The sequence below is a fragment of the Orbicella franksi genome, chromosome 8 (genome assembly GCF_964199315.1).
Source record: "Orbicella franksi chromosome 8, jaOrbFran1.1, whole genome shotgun sequence".
NCBI classification, from domain to species: domain Eukaryota; kingdom Metazoa; phylum Cnidaria; class Anthozoa; order Scleractinia; family Merulinidae; genus Orbicella; species Orbicella franksi.
The window spans coordinates 13,490,392-13,503,863 of NC_138152.1; the positions used below are offsets into that span (position 1 = coordinate 13,490,392).

At 39.3% G+C, this 13,472-nt stretch overlaps 1 protein-coding gene across 1 annotated transcript in view; it reads right to left on the reverse strand.

The window, feature by feature from the left end:
* Positions 1 to 8,670: 8,670 nt before the first annotated feature.
* LOC145495100 (uncharacterized) overlaps positions 8,671 to 13,472 on the reverse strand; it is a 28,535-nt gene continuing 23,733 nt past the window's right edge. The window contains exons 10-11 of the mRNA XM_081474672.1: positions 12,244 to 13,459; positions 8,671 to 11,046 (exon numbers count right to left, since the gene is read on the reverse strand). Coding sequence (XP_081330798.1) covers positions 11,024 to 11,046; positions 12,244 to 13,459 — 1,239 coding nt within the window. The 3' untranslated portion in view covers positions 8,671 to 11,023. The remainder of the gene's footprint in view (positions 11,047 to 12,243; positions 13,460 to 13,472) is intronic.

Here is a 13,472-nt window from a genome sequence, read left to right on the forward strand (position 1 = left end):
ACGCTTTTGAAAGCAATCACAGTGATGAATTAGACATTGGAGGGATATACATCACGTTTCTGGAAAAACATTTTTCGGCCAAAGTATATTGACTTTGTACAAAGCGTTCAAAGTTACCGTGTTTACCGTTATCCTGCTACTTCGGCGAAACACTTCTCTTTTGCCAATACGGCCGTGGATAGCGTTGTAAACGCCACTTTAAACCTTGCTAGGCATTCAAAGACCATCCTGAGTAGAAGAACGTAGAATTAAAAGAGAAAGGAAGATGAAAAATACGCAGAAAAAGAAAATAACTCGAAATTACCATCTGCTAACGAAAGTTGAATCTGGAAAATGTCGTGGCGTGACAGCGGCCATTGACGTCGTTTGTCACGTCAAGTCGCAAGAGCGTGGGAAAACGAGTCTGCAATGTCCTTATGGACCCCATAACTCAGATCACGCTGCGGCCAAAACGGTGTGGTGGTTGGGGAAGTATTTCTTTTTCAGTGACCATCATTTGTGAAAAATAACATAACATTGTTCCACTAAACGTTTTCTGGCCGGGAAAAATTGTTTTCCTATTTGTGCATTCGTTTGGATTCCGCCGCTATTTATACAAATGACGTCAATGGCCGCTGTCACGCCACGACATTTCCAGATTCAACTTTCGTTAGCAGATATCGATGGTAATTTCGAGTTTTTATTTCCTTTTTCTGCGTATTTTTCATCTTCCTTTCTCTTTTAATTCTACGTCCTTCTACTTAGGATGGTCTTTGAATGCCTAGCAAGGTTTAAAGTGGCGTTTACAACGCTATCCACGGCCGTATTGGCAAAAGAGAAGTGTTTCGCCGAAGTAGCAGGATAACGGTAAACACGGTAACTTTGAACGCTTTGTACAAAGTCAATATACTTTGGCCGAAAAATGTTTTTCCAGAAACGTGATGCATATCCCTCCAATGTCTGATTCATCACTGTGATTGCTTTCAAAAGCGTTGAACTTTTGAGAAATAATTATTTTAAAATCAGCTCCAACGCTCCATCTAATTTAGTATGCTTTATTTGAAACTTTATTTTTTGATGTTTATCGAATGATATTGCATTAAAAGGCCTTTTTCTTCAACACTGTGTAGTTTTCTCATTATTTTGCGTTAGCGATAGTAATTTCTGAACAGTTTTTTGCGGGGGCTTATTTTCGGCCTGATTTTGCTGCTATCAGACGGAAAAAGTTTGCGGCTCGATATTTTTGGTTTAAAGCGAAAGTGAAACAAAAGAAATTCCTTTTTACATAGTATTCGGTAACCTCTGCTTGGGAGATAAAAATCGGCCGATTTTATTTTTTAGCCGGAAATCATCGGTCGTTTCTTAGGCGCAGGGCCAAATCCAAATCGGACGGACAAACCGTTTCAAAGTGTCATGTTGGAAAGTTTTCGGACCGTATTCGACAAAGAAAAAGAACCGAGTTAAGGGTCTATCAAACCATACGGATCAGGAGGCTGTTTGTACCGGGTTAAAAAACGAACATCAAAATGTGACAACAATGAATAATTTAATCTGTCGCAATGAAAGGAATGCAAAGAAGTATAATTTCCCTTTTCTTTGTTCTCGGATCGCTCGAATAACCAAAGATTTCTCGGAATCCGTGACCACCTTCCCGGAATGTCGGAACGATAAAAGAGAGCTCTTGATCTCGGGACTTTGCATCATTTCTCAGGGGCACCCAACGGATCGTTTCGGCAAATTATCTGTTCGGAAGACCTTTAATCCTCTCTGATTTTCTAAAGCGAATTGTCACCTCGAACTTTCGTGATATAAGAAATTTAATGTCTGTTGTTTTCGGATTGTTAAAAATGTCGTTTTGGGTACCGGAAAAAGGTCATCTAAGAAAGGCGATAAGACCTAAGGTTTTTGGGAAAAGGACAAAAAAGCCCTAATCAATTCGCGAATACTCAAGTTCCCCTAGAATAACCGAACAGATAAAACTTTTTGTAGCGCAACCTAAAATTAACCAACAGAGTATTAAAAGAACTCCAGATAGCATAAAGCAGCGTTTAAAAGCATTCGAGAGAAAACGGTCTGGGTGCCCATGATTTCTGTTATTCAAATTAGCATATTTATGAATATTTGGTAACAGGACATTGTGAAATCCTGTTCCGTCCAAAGTGATAATTGTGCAAAGTCGCTAAGTCTTGTTAATAGAGGCAAAATTAAACAATATTTAATTAGCCTCTTTGTCAAAATATGGCAGATTATTAAGAGGGTCTTGGAGAAGACAACAATTATTCTTTTTAATTATGTTTAGTCTTCTAAACCACAATGTCACATCGCTCTTTAGAGATTTCTGACCACTTAAAAAATTAAGTTTTAAGATAAAAATTAAGTTTTTAGGACAACATTGTTCGTATGCAGACGTGTTGCTCATTACGCTTGAGTGGTTTATATATTCTGATTTGTGAAAATTCAACAATAGCCTTAGGATACAAAGAACAAACTTACTCAGTAGATCACAAAATATTCACACCCAAGGCCTCTTTCAAACGTCGTGCTATTGTCGTGACTAAAGTCGTGACTACTGTCGTGACTACTTAGCACGACAGACCTTACCGTGCCGCGCGCCAGTAGCGCGACTTGGCTTCAAACGGCGTGCTCTTGTTGTGCCGATCTGAATTCATACCCCGCTGCATCAGCTGCCATTGCTTTCGAGCATTTAAAATGGTCTTCAGCTGAGCAAACTTCTCCGGATCTCCCTCGCGACTGTATTAAATTCGACGTTTTAAACCACTGCCGTTCTTTTGTCACGCCACTGTCGGGCCAAATTCATTTGAGTTCGGCACGACAGTGGCACGACGTTTGGAAGTGGCCTAAGAAATTCAGAACTGATGCACTGGTGAAAATCATTCTTTATGACTTCCTACAAAGTTCCACAATGAATGCGGAGTCTAAATAAATACTGTCTACTCCGATATCTTCCACTTCGCTTTCGATCCAGCTGCCACCTCCTCCATTATTGCGAACTATTCTGCACAGTGCGCAGAATTTTCAACCTTCCTGCAAATTTCAATGAACGGATAACAGCACGCCAAAGATAAAAATTTGCTTGTGCCCGCCATTTTCTTTCAAGAGCACTACACACCGAGGCAGAAGGTTTTTGTTAGATTTCAAAGACTTGAATCCGTAGACTTCGTGCCTTTCGTCGAATTTGCTTTCTTCGCCAAAAACCACATGGACGGATCACATCATCCTGATACCTTGTCAGTACACGCATTAATTCGCACTTCCGCTCCTTGTCAACCAAGTATTCATACAATCCTTTATCTTCTCCTTTAAGCAAATGCGGTCGGTGACCCTTCTGTACTTGCGTTTAAAAGAAATCCTACCTTACAAGGCGATCTTTTGGCCTGGCTTTGAATCTTTTCAAGCTCAATTTTCACATTTGCAAGAGCTTTCAGCGAGGTTAAGGAGGGACTTTTCCACCTTGCATTCAAGATGCTTTAAAAAAGGTAACAGGATCTCCGAGCTTATGACGCACGGCTCGTAGTCTGACGATAGCTTGGTGGACATTCTGAAGTGACGATGTTATAGGGAACTGTAACTCTGTGGCCCTCGTGAATAGGTTTGACTGCATGAATACACTCGCTGTCAAATGCAGCTCGCTGAATTCTGTTCGTATTTCCAGAGTGCTGCGAAAAGTCGAAGACATGCTGCAAGCCATTATAGTTGACGAGCAACTCACCGTCTTTGAGGTGAACGAAGACAAATGACCAGAATTCCTATCATATCGTGACTAAACCATAGTTCAAAGCTCCCATTCCAGAGAGCCTTTCGAGGTTAAATGATTTTTACGGTCAAACAACTTTGAATCGATCTCCTTGATCTTCTGTACAGGTACGTCTTCGGTGAATTGCGAAAATAACAACAAATAATCCTAAAAAATAACCTCATTTCGATACAAAGAAATCCTGATTTCGCTCCAAGTCTTAGGGGAATCAAAGCTTTAGACTTTGAACGTTTCGTTCCAATTTAAAATTGAATTAGAAAAAATACCTCTTATACTACGGGGTTTATAAGATAGCTTCTAGGTTTATTTCACTTTGTGAATAGTATCATTTAACTAAATAACATTCTACATATTTGCATATGTTCCGGCAGAAACGACCCTAAGTGCTTACGTTTAAATTAACTTTTTGACTAGTTCAATTAATTTAATTAATACTATACTTCTTCATAAACATTTTTCGTATAGCAAAAATACGTTCTATTAATGTACACAATTTGTCGACGTAGAATAAAACCATATAATAATTTGATGTAACTTTACAAATATTAAAATAAATAAAATACAATAAAACAAAATATATTTTAATCTAATTTTGGACTGAACTTCGTAGGTGTTTAAAAATGTCTAAAATTGGCGCAAAATAGCTAATTGACGCGTCGGACTTGGACCTCTCCGATATTTGCCATTTTGGAAACGAGCGGAAATCAGGAGCGAGTCTCATGTCTCAGTCGTTTGTGGACAGTTACCATATGGAGAGACAAAAAATAAAAACAATATATTGTTCCCAGTAACCGTCCCACAAGCGACTGCCAGATGAAGCTCGCCTCAGGTTTTTTTCTTTTCTTCTGGTTTCTGAAGTGGCGAATGCAAATTCAGTCAGTGTACTTCAAAGACGGTCTTGTAGGTAAGTGTCACGAACGATGACCCTACATGCAACAAGAATTCGAATAGAGAAAAAGCTAACCGATATATAAAGACGATTTGTTAGAGTGAGCGAACAAACATATCCTAAAGAAAGGTGAGGATAAAATGTCATTTCATGTTTTAAAGAAGCTTAGTTGGGAAGGAGAATTAGAAAACGTTCCTCCAACCAAGGTACTTGAAATACAACCAATCAGAATACAGGAAGGACGTTACTCGACGGTATCATCCCCGACCGGCCCATGGTGCGCTGCGCGTGTGTCGCAATGATAGTGTTGGCCACTGTATTTCCAATGGCATGGTATAAAACAGTTATACAGCGCTTTCCCGTAGTTTAATAACCTCTTACTAACCAACCGGGAGGGCCGTGCTGGGGAATATTGGCCTGAGATCTTCCCAGGTCCGTGCAATATTTTCCACTACGATCCATATTTCCCACTACGACTCGAGTAAGTTAGGTTGGCACGTAATTTATCATTTCGCATTTACCGGCTTTCGAAAACTTACAAAGAAAATACAAGTGACTCGTGGGATATATCACGGTATACCACGAGAAAGGGTTGCACACATGTAACTAGACTAATCAAGGCCTTTCCTTTCGAAATGCCTGACGTATCATCACAACCAACGTTAATAAAATAAATTACGATCTCTCTGACTGTGACATATTTTCTTTTGTTAAAAGGTCCAGTTCCCCCATGTTAAGCCAATTTACTCTGATTATCTACTATGTCAGTTAAACACATTTTCATCTGTCAACTGTTGCATTTTCTCTAATGTGAGAAGGTTAAGTTCTTTCATTATATGCCAGTTGATGATACTATAGCCCATGTCCGTTAAACACCACATGAGTTCTCTGACGGTGGCCCGGGATCCATTGGACTCATGCCAACTCTTGACTGCCATGCGACAACAATCCTCGTAATCACCTCTTTTTGTTTTAATGCTATCCTCCCTGACTTTCAACTTAATTGCAAGTTTTCTCCATAGACGACCAACTTTTTTAGCAACCAAAGAACGCAAACTTTCATCGGGCGAAGCGTTGACTAATGCTTGAGCTGAAAAGATTGAATCAAAATAAGAAGCAGGCAAAAAAGTTAGTCTATGGTATCAATTCTAACATTAGCTTATTTTGCTCACGTAAGGCATAGGATTGCTTGTAGTCCGGTAAACGTCGCATGTGAGGAAAGGCTCTGTAACAAAGGGAGAGAGAAAATTACATATTTGGATTAGAACAAAAGTGTATGAAGCATGAGTTTATATAACTTCAATATTAGATGCCCCTTGCACCAGCATGGAAACGAGTTTTCGTAGGAGGCCTTCAAGTTAAAATTTGTTACATCCACACGTTCATTTTGGTGCAAATCAATCTCATTCTCAATTGAAAAGTTTCGCAACAGGTGTCGTTTTAAATCGAGGTAAATGCAACTCCGGGATTCCCTATTAATGGGTAGGGAAGAGAGTGAGTGACTAAGAGAAATGTTCAGCAACGATTCCTCATAGGAGAAAAGATCTTCAAATGATCTTTTCGATGTCACCATGGGTTCTTTTGATGGTGCTGAAACGTGCGAACTGGTCGGCTGCTACCTATTATCCATTCTCACTGAAAAGTATGGCCAAAACATCGGTCTCTATCGCGACGATGGTCTAGCGGCCTTTAACAAAATGCCAGAAGAAATTGAAAAGTTCAAAAAAGAACTGTGCAAGATTTTCCGTGAAAATGACTTAAAGATAACGATAACGATAGAAGCAAACAAAACCATCATAAATTTTCTAGACGTCACGCTTGACCTGCAGAGCGGCAACTACTATCCATACACTAAGGAAGGTAACGTCCCAATGTACGTGCACAAGAAATCCAATCATCCACCATCTATCCTGGAAAACATCACGGATTCCATCAACAAACGGCTTTCAGAAATATCTTCGGACCTAGAATGCTTTGACAACACACAAACTGTGTACCAAGAAGCCCTCAATAAAAGCGGTTTCAATTATAACCTGTCTTACAAAGAGAGTGTCACAACGAGACACAGCTGTCACGGAGGAACCGCCCAAGAACCATTCTTTGGTGCAATCCACCTTTCAGCAAGAATGTCAAAACGAATGTAGGAAAGTGCTTCTTTCCTCTCATTGATCAACACTTCCCTAAATCAAACCCACTTCACAAAATTTTCAACCGAAACACGCTTAAGGTAACATGGTAGGTGGATTGACAGTGTTTGGAAATCGCGATCTTACGCTGGCGCTATGAAAGAAAACCCCATCAACCTATACATTTTCTGAAAGCTTAATACTTATAGAATACGATCATATCTTTGAAATTTTCTTAAAAGTTATTGTCGCAATGATATTAAAAGCAATACTCAGAAACACTGCTTCGCTTAAACTGGTTCGCTTCCGCGCGTGAATTATGGGAGCGGCGCGATTTCCATCGGACATGTTTTCTCACACATCACCCTCAAAAATCGTGTCTGCGACTTTCCAGATGTGGTTTGGTTTTTTTTTTTCTACACCCTCCTAAACTTTGACATTTTTAATGCGGACGTTTCCTTCTACAAAAGAGGCCATAACTTTGAAACGGAAGCGAAATTAAACAAAGCCCGACACGGTTTTTCGAAGGAGGTATCCTAGAACATACCTGCCGATTTTCAGCCAATTCCATCGGAAGACGCGCGTAAACGAACTAAAAATGTTCATCCTTATATGCAGTTTTATTTTATCGAGAAAAACACGAAAAACCTTTTATGAGATTTGTATGAATAGGTGTTAAAAATCCCCTCCGCACTGACAGATGTCGGCATGGGTCAGTTTACCACAACAATGGGTTATGACAACTTGAAATAAACAGACGACTAATATTCCGGCGCGGAAACCCGCGTCGCAGTGAAGTCGTCCGAGAAGGGACAAACTACAAGTTAAACTGCCGTGATCTTTTACTTAAAAGATTTCGTCGGCGGCATTGGTATTATGTTGCTTAAGTTTAGGCTCCTTCGTTCTCCAGACATTTTTTTTGAAACCATGCCTCGTGAAGCCAAAAAGCATGAAAAAGAGGAAATCTCGAGGTCTACATTGTCAACCTCTACATCTGCGCTTGACTCTCTCGTTGTGGAAATTTCGGTATCGCGTCCGTTCTACAACAATTTCGTGCGACTAGCACTTGTTGTATTTTGTTCTTTAGCTTCATTGGCGGGACTAGTGTCCTCGAGTTCCTTCAACCATTCTTCTTGGTTACAGTGCGACCCACGGTCGCTCAGAGCCAAAGATCTTGTTCGACGCTGAACCTGTGGGTTCCACCAGATTTTCGCCTCTTCGGCCTCTTCGAAGACGAAAATGGGCAAGAACTTTTCGTCCTGACATAAAGAAAATTTGACAAGAACGAAAGCCAACTTGGGATGAAACAACCGGATCAAGAAAAGTTCACGAGCACAAATGAAATATCACACCGCAATTCGCGTTACTTGTGACAACTGGCGGTGAATTTTAATTAGAGGTGTCAACGCGTTGTAAGGGCTTAATAATATTCAAAAATATTTTTTTAATTAAACTTAAAAAATAAAAAAGCCCTTTCCCCCATTCTTTTTGCAAAATATTTATCTCAGTCTTCTCAATTTGAACAGCCAAAAAAGATTTTTCGCATTTTTCGGAAAAATCCATTGACCATGATACCTTAAATTGAGCTATAGCTGCATGAGTACTATCAAAACCATTATATCCAACCACAACAAAACTCAAATTAATAAATCTGATCCCACCAATGATAGCAATTGTAACTGACGAAACTAAAGCATGTGCCCCATGGACGGAAAATGTAACGACCAAAACCTGATTTACCAAGCCGAAGTCACGACACAACCTCAAGAGAGACATACATTGGTTTTTGCGATACATCTTTTAAGTTGAGATACAGAAACCATGTATGCTCATTTAAGAACGAGCGGTATAAGCATGCTACGGAATTAAGTAAATATGTTTGGAGCCTAAAGCATCAAATGGCGGAAGGTAAAACAGGCCCGATCATATTCCAATGTTAGCAAGAGATGTAATTTATGTTTATGGGAAGAATATTTTATTATCTGTAAACCCGAAATGTCAACACTGAACAACAGCAACGAACTGATATCTAATTGTAGACATTCTAAGAAATTCCTGTTAAAGACCGTGCTCGCTTAGCTTTACCAATCACATCTCTGCATGTCACGCCACTAGGCATTGTTCTGTATTTACAATGCAGTACACAGTATATAGTAGTACACTACAATAGTTACTTGAGATTTTCTATTTTTGGTTCTTTTATTGTAACTTGACTCTCTGTTGTTTGGAAATAAGGATGAATTACTTGAATACTTAAATATGTGTAAATGTGAAATCAAAAAAAAAAAAAACAAGAAAACAAGAAAAAAAAAAAAAAAATGATGGAGCACTTATACATTTGACCTGTGGCCCAATTGCTTAACCATACCACATTATGCAAAATGGTATTTTAGAACCTTTAGCTCCAAAACATGAGTTTTTGTGGGAAAAGTTAAGCATTTATATATCACTAGAAATATCTCTCGGAATGCATTTGAAACCTATAATATTCTTGATATTTAAAGTTTTGGTCATACGCATGTTAGAAAAAAAAATCTAGGCACTTAAAAGTTGAGACTTAAATGGTCGCCAAAATCCTGTAGTGTCCGAACCCCCATATGATTTACTAGAACCACTTGACTAAATATAAAATAACTGACTACTTGTTTTTCATTGTGGTTGGGTAATACCGTAAAATCCCACTTTAAAGCCCTGGGCTTACATAACTTCTCTGATAACTTCATAAGGGGCTTTGAGTGGGCTTATAGACGGGGGGGAGGGGGGCTTATATCCGGGGAGCCTATAAGCGGAGTAAAAGAAATGTCTCGGAACGACGAAGTAAAACGTATCTGAGAAATGAATTAAGGCTAACATACCATTACATTTGGAGCTATTACCCTATTACCCTATTTGCCTACAATTTTCGATAAATTTAAAAATGTTTGATCTTTAATGTAAAGAAACGCAAAAGGAACACACTTATACATTAGATGGGCTTATATCTGGGGGGGCTGACTTATATCCAGGGGGGCTTATATCCGGAAAAATATTTTTGTTAGCAAAGAGATGAGCTTATATCTGGGGGGAGCTTATAACCGGGCGAGGCTTTAAAGTGAGATTTTACGGTATACAAATATGGTACTTGTGGAGATTTTTTGTTTTTCATTGTTGTAAAAAAAAATGGGCACAATAACCAGAATATAGTGTCCATACCTCCTTGTAGTGTCCATAGCCCCTGTGCCTTCAAGTGCAATTTGAGACACAAGCAGGCTTTTTTTTATCTCAAAATATTATACTGTAACATTTCCACCAAGATTCTGTAATTTCAGTTACTGGATGCCTTACTGGTATCTAATAACTACTAGAGATACCCATAAGCCTCCATTTTTGCCTGGTTACCAAGCTCCGAGCTTAGTAACGAGAAGGGTTGAGAAATGGAGTCAGCAGGGCAAAGACATAAAATTGGTTTAAAAAAATATTATGGTTTGCTCATTCATTTTCTACATTTTTAGTGTCCATAACCCAGAAATTGGCTAGGCATATATCTGAAGAAAGACGCAAATTTAAGTGATTTTATGAAGAGATGTTGTACTTGCAAGCCAAGCATGAAAAACAAAGAATTGTAAGGTTGATATTTTTTTTCCCTACGTGACCCCCTGCTTTGCCACCCTGATTGTCTTTTAGCAGAAAAGCGGCTTATTGTAGTTTTCGAAACGAAACGAAACAAAACGAAAGGAATAAACCTGTACTAAAATGAACATATCAAGTAAAATCAAGTATCATAAAAGTCAGGTTCCTTCGTGCAATAGCCTAAACAAGGAATAAAACAGCGGAAGTGTAGAATTTGTAAATTCGAAGATCTGTATTTTGCGAAACGAGCTCTTCGACTGACTGTAACGATATGGTAACTTATTTCTTCCGATTCTTTAACACTTTTCGTAGATACAACTCGATGCAGTGGTGACTTAACAAAGATTTAAAGCCAAAAGGTCAGAAGTGCCCCGCTTTGCAAATTACAGATTTGTATTTTGCGAAACGAGCGCTGAGTACGTGACTGACATTTGCGTGACTACCTTACTTCTTTCGCTACCAAGGCGATAAGGCGAACGTGCAAACGACAGTTACTTGCTTTTTGGACAACTTTGCAGCTTTAGGTTTGACTAGCTACATCACAGTCTCCATTAGTACTTTATTGTTAGACATCAATTTTCATTTGAGATTATCGAAAATGTAATTGACCGGCCACTCTGGGTATTAATTCATCCAGTTGTCCTTTCACGAAGTCTGGTCTGGTTGGGCTGAAACAAAGATAAAAGACATAAATAGGGAAAAGGTCACACAAGGCTCATTGAATAAATGTTAACAGACTAAAAGATTACTTAAGTTATTAAGTTGATTTTAGTGATAAGGGTGGTGGGCAATGTCTATCAACCATAGTTAATAGAGGGGACCGGTTATAAAGCCCGGCAAACATCAAAGGAGCAAACAAAGATGCCAAGATTTATCTTGGTAGGTCGACGACCGTGCACAATCTCTTGTTTTGTGCTCATACATTATGAATGAATTACGTAACCAACACGTTTCTATTGCTTAGTTCGTCAGTACGGAGCAAACAACTATTGTATTTTGCGCACAGTCAAGGCTAAAAGAGCGAACAGAAACGTGCAACAAAAAACGTGTTCGAGTTTCATAACCATTTCCCTCCATTAACTATGTACCCACCATGCTACTACTTTAGCGTACACGTAAGATGAAAGACCAAATTTTGCACATTTGAAATTCCAAGGCACATTTCTTATCTTTTAGTAGGCAATGTCTCATGTCTTCTTTATCTTGAAATTCTTTCCATGCATGATAAGCATGTTCCAAGTGTTAGGTTAGCTAGAGAGTGGCGCAATCAACAATGAGGGGTAAAACAGGTGGGGGGAGAGGGAGGGGACTGTTGAACAGGAAAATGATTTTTTACACTCCTTTCCCAAGTTTCTCTCCTTTTTTCTCTCGGCGTTTTTTGCACAGCTCCCTGACAAACCCAATGCCTGGAACAGACTGCAATTTGGATGTTGCTTGCATTCCCTAATCTTTGTTTAACGGGTGGCCTGGGACAATCTTCGTTCTTAATTCACTTGAGGTTGTTTCATCTTTTCCCTGCCTTTACGAGACTTGGGGACTTAAAACTATCATTGATATTTAAAGTCATCATGTAAAATATAAACATGGCAATGCAAAGACGTGAATTTAATGTAATTTTCAGGTGATACATGTATCTCCAAGCCTAAGTTTTATATTCTTTTTCTCAAGCAGACAAAAGTGTTTTCATAGCTTACAAAAGATTAATATTATGGTAAAAAGATTAGTTATAACACATTTACATGGTTTTACATCTGATTACCAGTCTTGAATGCAAAACATATGTATATCAATTGACATCATAATTCAAATAATTGATTGAAAATTGTAACTACTAAAAAGATAGAAAGCATCAAAGAAATTCATACCAGTGACTATGGTCAACATCTTTTGAACCAAATCTTTACACTGTATCTCCCAGCTGTACTTTTCATCATAATGTGAACGCAGTGATGCAGCCTCCTGAAGCCTGATCTTCCTCTCTGTGTTTCGCACCCTCTTGATTGCTTTGGCCCAGACATTGGCATCTTCAGAATCCACTACGGATGATGTTCCAAAGCTGACCTCTTTCAAGGCTTCACCAAATCCTGAATCCCCATGTACCAGGACAGGCAGACCAGACGTTAATGCTGCGAGACCCATCATTCCAAATCCCTGTTCACTTGAGGGCATAATGGCCAGGTCTACCTCGCAGAACAAGTTTTTCAACCCTTCTCTGCTTTTGGGAAGGCTTCGAATGGTTCGCTGACTTTTTGAAACACCACACTGAGAAAATTTTTCAGCAAATCGTTCATGTTCCCCTTCTGCGGCACCAGCAAACAAAAGGTGATAAGATTTGTCATTCAACTCTGCCACTGCTTGCGCGGCAGTGTTAAGACTCTCTTGTTCAAAATTGTCAGGGTTTCCACTGCCAAGCATTAAGATACGAAATTTTGTTTGCTCAGCAGTAGCTTGTTTAACATCAGAAAATTCACTAAGTATACCAGGAGTGAGTTTGAAAACATGTTTCTCGTGGCCACGTAGGGAAGCAGAAAGATTGTCAGAAATCCTAGGTCCAGAGGCAACAGCAAGATCAGCCGTTCGACTAAGTGTAACATTTCTGTTATTTTCCCATGACGCGCCGTAAACTAATTCACGTTGCCTCTCCTCGAAAGAGTCAGTGACAACATAAATGTTTTTGCAATGGCGTTGTACCTTGAAAACGTGCGCAATCTTGCCAAGCTTTTCACCTGCACCAACTACAATGTCAGTAGTGAGGTCTCGAGGAGGACAAAACAACCACTCAGTAGGGTCATCAAAACCTGGTTGTTCCTCTACTTCAGCAATGGTAACACCATTACTGTCAGCTGCTCTCTTATCAGTGTCGCTGCATGGATTTTGTGGGACTAGGAATGTGACTTTAACCTCAGGAAATTTTGCCAATTGAATAGCCAGCTCTTGGGAAAAGAATGAAGAATCAAAACGTGGAGAACCCCAACTGGATCCCAGGATAGTAACTTCCAGTGGACCATCTGAGGAATAACTTCCATTGCTTTTTTTGTTTACTTGTTCTGCACAACTCACAATCACATCTGAGTGAAATATCTGCAAAAAGAAG